General features: G+C 40.3%; 1 protein-coding gene across 1 annotated transcript; it reads right to left on the bottom strand.

The window, feature by feature from the left end:
• Window positions 1–249: 249 nt before the first annotated feature.
• LOC121956363 (myc-associated zinc finger protein) lies at window positions 250–8859 on the bottom strand. The gene is given in 8 exon segments (XM_042504537.1): window positions 250–554; window positions 557–574; window positions 1253–1424; window positions 2020–2083; window positions 3151–3401; window positions 5019–5422; window positions 5916–6066; window positions 7836–8859. Coding segments are annotated over 8 exon segments (1398 nt in total). The 5' UTR covers window positions 7869–8859.

Raw genomic sequence — 8859 nt, forward strand, 5'->3', positions numbered from 1 at the left:
CAGGTTTCAAAGGATCTGAACACAGCACAAGAAAACCAGTGTCTATGCAGGTTCAAAGGGTTAATAAAATGTAGTAGAAAATGTTTATAGATGACTGATTCACACACCTGGATTGGATGTTGTCTTTCGGCTCCTCTCCTCCACGAGTCCTCGTTTGCCTCCACTCAACCAACTCCCCCTACCCCCCCCCCACCCCCCCCAGCCCCACCCTTCCCACCCCCAGCTCCCCGACCCCGCGCTCCCAGCGTGCTAGCTGTGGGGCTGGGGCGCAATACTGGAGCAGTCAGTTACCAGCAGTCCCACTGCGCTAGCACTGGACACAGTGACGGCCACACTGGTGGTGCCCACGGGACCAGCGCTTGTGGGGTCGGGGACTGGGTCGCCCTGGTTGGCGTGGGTGCCCATGTGCCCCTGGAGCTGTGTTGCCGTCTTGCACTGCACCCCGCACAGCTGGCAGAGCAGCACCCCGCCGGCCCCCGTCCCACCGAAACCCCCCCGTGCCCCGCCGCTCTCCTTCCACTCCTGACCGTGGTGCTTCTGAGCGTGGACACGCAGTAGGTGAGGGTGGTGAAGCCTGGAAAAAAAAACAAAAAAACACACACACACACACACACACACACACACACACACACACACACCTCCTGAATACATATCTGCCTTAAAAAAAAACATACTCATACATTCATTCAGTATCGAAATATTGTCATTTACTATCTATTATTATTGTGTAATATTTTTCACATATTGCAGAAACACATTTGATTGTATCACTGTCATTGTGGCCAAGTGTTTTGAATCCGTGTATCATTTGTTTTTTACTTAATGAAACCAAAAATAAAAAACAACAACCAGTAACTTCTGTTTTTAATATTCATTTCCAAAACCGAATCGAAAGAGTTGGATAATGACTCTGTTTTCCAATTTTTGATTTTGTGCTAACATAAAAAAATGAAAAAAAAAAAACGGATCAATTCAACTTTCCATATCAAAAAGGAAAAATTGTAATTACACATTGATTTGATAAATGAAAAGTTAAGACTGGCATCTGACAGTACGAACAGGAATGCTGGAGTGAAACTAAAATCAAAACCACAGACGTTCAGCTGGAAACTTCAAAAGCACTAAGAGCTGAACACAGAAACCTCTAAGACAGAGCTTTTTCTCTGGTCAGCAGCACAGACACACAAGTTGAGCCTTTTCATTACAGTGAGACGCAGCTTTGGTTGAACTCGTGACGTTTCCTGCGACTTACTGCGGTTGCAGAGGTGACAGGCGTGGTGCTGCGACTGGTTGTGGACCCTCATGTGGTCGGTGATGTACGCAGCAGACAACAGCTTCCCACAGATGTGACACGGCACCTTCTCCTCGTGGCGGACCAGGTGAGCACGGAGACGATCCCGCGTGGCAAACGCTGACGTGCACGTCTATGAAAAAAAAAATATATATATACATATATATATATACAGTATATATATATATTCTATCATTTTAAAGGTAATACTTTAATGTTATCTATCATGATGTAGTAAATGAAATGCAAATTCAATTGGAAATGATTTATAGACAAAATCAACAGATAAAGAAATCTGTTTTTGGCTACCCAAAAGAATGAAATACCTGAAAATGAGGAATTTAACATCTGGTAAAAACTGTTTTTGTTAACTCTGTGTTAAGCGCTTTGGTGCAAACTCTGTTTTGCTTTTTTTTAAAGTGCTATACAAATGAAATAAACTTGAAATAGTATTGCCATTGAGCAGTTCATTGATTTGCCCACCATGACCTCATGAGACCACAGATAGAATAAGATAAATGCTTTGATATACACAAATATTTGATATTTTTAGCGCCTAAACAACGCAGTTTCATATTGATGTGTAACATTTAAGGGTAGGTGAAAGGTAGATTATGATTATCAAAATCACAAACGTTATCCAAATTATCATTATTATCCAGTGTTTCATGGTCTATATGATTCACAAACCCATATTAGCTGAACTCCAGTAAACAGACAGACGTTACCGTGCACTTGAACGGTCTCTCTGTAGAGTGCACCTGTCGGACGTGGCTGTTGAGGTGGTCTGGTCTGAAAAAAAAAACAAAACACATCATTACAAACTACAAGGTATTTTATCTTCACAAACATTTGTAAAGTCCTGCTGCCAAAGTTTGTTTGGGTCCAGGCTGACGTCTGACTGAACTACATTTTGGATGCTTCGAGGTTGTGGAAAGTCTGTATGAGGAAAACAAAACGCTGGACAATGATTTGACTAGACTGATAACTGAAAGTAGTTAGTTGTAGTTAATGTATTAGCTGTGCTGATGGGTTATGTGTATGTGCTCCATTTATGTTTGATATAACTATGTGCTTGTTTGTTATATTGTCATGTTAAGGAGAGAATTACCGTTTTATTACTGTAGGTTTTACTAGAAGCCCCTTCAGGTTTCTGAACCTTTTTTGCACAGTTATGTGTTGTATGTTATGTCTGCCATTATCTACTTGTGTTTATCTAATCTTGAGTGATTTCAAAAAATATAAAAATACGTAAATAAAAAACTAAAGGGGTGCCCAGTATCTCAGTTGGTGGAGTGGGCACCCCATGTACAGAGGCTATGTCCTTGCTGCAGCGGGCGTGGGTTCGATTCCAACCTCGGCCCTTTGCTGCATGTCATCTCCTCTCTCTCCCCCTTTCAAGCTTTATGTGTCCTATCAAATAAAGGCAAAAAGACCAAAAAATAATCTTTAAAAAATAAAAAAGAATAAATAAAATAAAATAAAGAGATCGCGACATCACTTTTAGCAACAGTTCAATAAGAAGAGACAAAATCAGCATCACTGGAAGCTTAGCATTGAAATGTGTGCAGATTTAAAAACAGAGCACCAATCTAAGGTTAGCACTGTTTAAATATCAGCTGAACATGCTACAGACTGACAAATTACAGTTTAAAGGAACAGTTCATCACAAATCAGAAACACATAGTTTACTCCTACCTGTAGAGCTACTTATCGATCTAGTTTTAGCGTTAGTTGCCAAGTGTTGGAGATATTGGCTGTAGAGATGTCTGCCTTCTCTCATATAAAGCCCAAGGTTAAAGCTACTTTATGAGGAAACCTGTCCAAGATGTAACGTCTCCTCTTATCTACGTTCGTACCGAGAGAAGGCCTTGGCGCAGTGAGGACAGACGTAGGGTTTCTCCACGCCGCCTTGGTGTGAGCGCACATGGTAGCTCATCCTGTCTTTCCTCTTGAAGCGCTGCTGGCAGATCGGGCAGGAGTACGGCTTCTCGTCCGAGTGGGACAGCCGGTGACGGTTGAGGTGATAGACGTCTCTGAAGGCCTTCCCGCAGGCCTCACAGGCGTGGTTCTTCCTCACCTGGTTAGTGTTGGGATTGGGAGTTGGATTCTGTGGGGAAGCAGCGCAGAAGTTAAAAAAGTATATTGCAGTACACATATAAAATACTACTATAATATACTTTTTAAAAAAGTATATTGCAGTACACATATAAAATACTACTGGAAGCCATCATATGAAACACATTAACTCATATTTAAGAACACAGAACTAGAGAATGTTTGCATTTTTTTGCTTTAAAAATGATTTGCAAAAATGTATTAATCAATAACATCGTACCTGATAAATAGTCTGTCAATAAGCTAATCAATTAATCATCACAGTTTTATTATATACTACATGATGTGGATCCGGATTCAAACAAATTACACTCTTTTTGGGTCTTTTTGGTTAACACAAACACTGGCAAACAGTGTGTTGTTTGTGGAACTGAGAATGAGTAATAAGTATAGGAAGGCATCAAAGGTAACTGTGATACAGGTAGTATTTTCTCAATATTTCTAAATTGATTTATCAATTTTAATGCACATCTATTGTAGGCTAAAAAGCAGAAATAAAGATGTTTGAGTAAAATTAAATAAATTGATTTTTAAATAAATCTAAATACTATATACAAATTACATAATAATATTAAATAAACTGACATCTAAATGTGGTAATACAGGTAGTAATGTTTTTAATATTTCTAAGTTGACGTATTAAGTTTATTGCACACCTGTCATGGGCTAAAATGAACAAATAAACAATCAGATTAACAACTGAAATTAAATAAATCAATACTCAAAACATGTATAAATCATTTAGAGTGTATGTAATATTAGTAATTAATCAATATAAATATTAGATTATTTTTTTAAGAGGCTTTTGCCTTAATTTGAGACAGGACAGATATAGTGTGAAAGGGGGAGAGAGAGTGGGAATGACATGCAGCAAAGGGCCGGGGCCGGAATCAAACCCACAGCCACTGCAGGTAGGACACAGCCTCTGTACATGGGACGTCCGCCCTATCAATTGAGCTACTGGGTGCCCTATAAATATTAGAATTATTATAAATACAAAATGTGGTCAAGAGACAGCTCACTATGCATTCGATCAATACGAATTAACAATGTACAGCTCTTTCTTTATAAAACTTTTTTTAACATGTTTTTATGGTAAGTTTGTATTCTTTCTGTTTTACGTGTATGCTTCTTAACTTGCAGTAACATATTTACACATCTCTTTTCTCTTACTATGTTTATTGTTACCTTATGTACCAAAAAACAAAGGCAAATTGTATGTTGCAAATGTAATTGTCAATAAACCCTGATCTTGTCATAGTTATGCAAACGTGCTAAATAACCAGGCTGATGTTCAAAATCATATTTAAAACTATCATAAAATGAGTAAGGATAAAATTTCTAATACAAGGGACATTTTATGAGTTGCTGATGATGTGGCACAGACTAGATGTTGAGTTAGGTTTGTTTAGATGAAAATTAAAAAAAAAATAAAAACTAAACTAAATGATATTTGGAGGGCTGGTGGTGTCTCTGTGGACGCTGCTTGCAGATGCTGTTGGCAGAAAATAAAACACAGAACTGTCCTTTAATCCCAGTCCGCTCCCCTCACTAACCTCCCTGCATACATATCAAACTCACTCATTGGCTCCTCTCCCAGCGAACCCACCTGCTCCATGGAGCCCACAACAACAACAGCTGCCTGGATGGGTTGAGGCGGTGCAGCCATGGTTACGGTTGCCGGGGCGATGGACACAGAGACCGGCTGGCTCTCTTGGTTGGCGAGCTGACCGGGCTGGGGGAGGGTCTCCGGGGCAGCGGCAGAGGCGTTGGGGGGAAGGGGAGGAGGAGGTGGCTGCGGGGGCAGGGTGAGGTGGAGGAGAGAGAGAGGGACCGTCTGCTTCTCCACCCGGCCTCCTTTCCCCGCGTCCTCCTTCTCTCGGGCGGCTCGGTCCTTCATCTTGATGCCCGTGTGCACCGACTGGTGCCGCCGCAGGTTGTAGCTGTTCTTGAACTCTTTGTTGCAGGTGGCGCAGATGTGGGCCGGCCGGCTCGGCTTGGTGAGCGGTTTGACTGACAGACACAGCAGAGGGTCAAGACGAACATTTAGATTTTTAGTGAAACACACAGTTTTTAACATGAACCATCATGTGCACTCCATGCAAATCCTACATGTAGTATAGACTGTATATAGACGTGTATATATATGCATCCATATACTGCACACAGCCAGTCACTCAATACTTGTGGTGTATTCAAGTGAATACAGGCAAGGTTTTTGCAAATCATTGCACTCACAATGTCACTTTACACACATTTTTCAGAGCTGGGTTGTATTTTTGGTTGTATTACAAGGCAACATTAGAAAAAAAAGGATCCATAACATTTTCCTTCCCATGTCTGAGCATTTTTAGGCTTTTGAAAGATTAATTTAAGTCAATTTAATACCATTTAAGACCTTATTTTAGATCGATGAATTCTATGCCTTTTAAGACTTTTTAAGGATCTGCAGGAACCCTGGACACCAAGTGTGAATGTTAAAGACCCCCATCCCCTCCTCCCTCACCAGGTATCGGCTCCTCGCTCAGGGCAGCTGTGTCGACTGTGGAAGGCGGCGTGACGATGTGTTCAGCTGGAGGACTCTGAGCCGGGCCGGTGAGCTCCGGCAGCAGCTCAGCCTGAAGCGGCGTCTCAGGTTGGCTCTGAGTCGACGGCGTCTACCAGAATTAAACAGGAAAACATGTCTGAATCCTACAGAACACCATTAATCTGCAAAGTGTTTGATCCATTCTGTTTGACCACAACATGTTTTTGGTCTGTTGAACAATTTATTCATCTAACCAAGAGAAGAAAAAGTGTTATGAAAGCCCACCAATCAATATATATTTTTAATTTGGGGAGAACTGTTCCTTTAAATAACAGTAGTAATACCACAGTGTAGAAATACTCAGCAATCAAAAAAAGTATAAAAGTATTAGCATCAAAATACACTTTGACATTTCAGAACATTATTGGTAATAGTGGAATGTTACTAAGCATATTTACTAGTACTGTAATATAGTGTCGTCATAAATAGGCTATTATTTGAGTATTTTCATTTCATGCTACTTTCTACTTCTACTTCACTAAATGACAGAGGGAAATGCTGCACTTGTTACTTCATTGACAGCTTTAGGTACTTTGTGGAACTAGATTATTAATCTAAAAAAATATAATTAATATATACATTATGACATTATTATAGGTTAAGCTACCCATCAGTATATAAAGTAATTAAAATGAGTTCCACATTTACCAGCTGCAACATTAAACACATTACACATTTAACACATGAACACATTAATGCATCAATAATTATAATCAATTAATCATGGGCCTAAAATGGGCCATAATTACTTTTACTGTTTGTACTTTTGGTACATTTTAATGCCAATACTTTTGGTAAATTAAGTAAAATTTAAATCAAGGACATTTAACTGTAACAGAGTATTTTTTACACATTGGTATTATTACTTTTACTTAACTGAAACATCAGAGTACTTATTCCATCACTGATTACTGAATTATAATTGCTGATGCATCAGTGGGTTCATGTTAACTACTTTATATACTGCAGGGTCTCTTAACCCCTTGAAATCGCAGCAAATTGGTTTGAAAAAAACATGGGATGAAGGCCATTTATCAAAAATTAAAATAAATTATTAAAAGAAAGAAAACATGAAAATTACCTTGTAAAATAGCAAAAATCCTAATAAAATGCTGTTTTTTTTAGTTAAAAATAAATTAACAATAATAAAAAAAATCTTTTTTGTTTTTTGGACATTTTTCCCTGGCTTTTTAACAATAATTTTCTACTCATTTCTTGCATTATGCAAAACATTTCTTGCCAAGCTGCTCGTTGCATTTCCTCTGGTGTTTTCCAGATAAAGCAAGCCAATTTGCTCAGAGTTCAAAGGTTCAAATACTTGTGAAAGGTGTTTGAATGCAGCACAGGAAAAAGATGTCTACACAGGTTTCAAAGGATTAAACTATTATGATACACAATATTTTATGTGCTGAATGTATTTTGTATGGGAATCCACAAAGTAACTAAAGTTATCAAATAAATGTGGTGGTGAAAAAGTACAATATTTACTTCTGAGATTCAGTTGAGTACAAGTATAATGTAGCATAGCATGGAAATGTTCAAATAAAGTGGAAGTACCTTAATAATTGCAATTTAGTTAAGTACTTGAGTAAATGTACTTCGTTACTTTCCACCACTGGACAGAGAACATGTCTGTGTGTTTACATGTGATCCAACCTGCCAGCTGGGGAGGGCCATCCCAAAAGCCAGCCTCACCCTGACCCCTCTTTGACCCCCCCTCCCTCTGTAACCCCATGCAGAAATGTCAAACAACCCCCTCCTCCTACTTCTCCTCCTCTTTTCCCCTCCCCAAAAAACATCCAAAACCACAAAGCAGCTCCAGCATGCAGTAAGACTTACCTGAAAGAGGAAATTACTCCAGGAGGTATCCATCGTGAACACTGCAGCCGGGGACTAACAGCTAGCAGCTCGGGAGCAAAGAGGGGAGGGAGGAGGGGAACGGAGCCGCGGAAGAAACGCTCAAACTGCTGCTATGAAAACAATATCTGAGGCCTTTATCTCCGCTCCACCTGCCCGGGTTAATTCATGGAAAATATAGAATGACAACGGACGATATTTAGCTTAAATCGGCTAACACTTATGAGTCATTCGGCTGCTATGAGTTATGAATTAATATGGCAATCTCTTGGCGTTAAACAGGCACTGACAAGATGCTTTTTGTAAATGCGACAAAATGGTTCATGCTTGCTTTAATGGTGCATTTTTTCATATCATTTGCTTATGTCTACTGTAATAAAATTTGGTGAATTGCATGCAAAAATAGAGACTATTTTATACAGAAGAGGATGTAGTGCTAATCATAGCAGGTGCTCAGGAGTCATTTATTTTTGCGATAGCTCCGGGAGAGAAAAAAAAAGGCCGCAGCGTCGGGTCCCAAGCCTCGGCGTTGCGTACAGCTCGTCCCCTAACTAGAGAACTCCTGGTCGGCCGCGGTCCATGGCTCCGCCTCGGTGTTTCAATCGACAGGATGACATCTTTCTCTTTTTTTCAAACTCTCTCTCCGCCCTCCCTCCCTCTCGGTCTTTCTTCCTTTTCTTTTTTTAATCTCTCCTTCACCCCCTCTGTCCCTCTCCGCTTTAAAGGGAAAGTATTTTGTGTATGCACCCTCCTCGCGGACCCCGTCTCGTCTCGTGCCGTCCCTCGCCCCCGCCACCACCGCCGCCGCTTCACGGGTAGGCCGACAAATAATGAAATCCGACATTTAGAAGAAGCAGCTCGGCCCGTTCATTGCCCCCGCTTTGGTTTAGCATAAAGGAAAAGAAAAAAATCCACCGGTGCTTCTAAAAAAAATAAAAATTCACGCCCGGTCACCGGGACTTCGCTTAGCTAAAATGGTGTCGTGTTTAGCTAAAACAAGGCTTTA

Source organism: Plectropomus leopardus, chromosome 17 (genome assembly GCF_008729295.1).
Source record: "Plectropomus leopardus isolate mb chromosome 17, YSFRI_Pleo_2.0, whole genome shotgun sequence".
Taxonomy (NCBI): Eukaryota; Metazoa; Chordata; class Actinopteri; order Perciformes; family Serranidae; genus Plectropomus; species Plectropomus leopardus.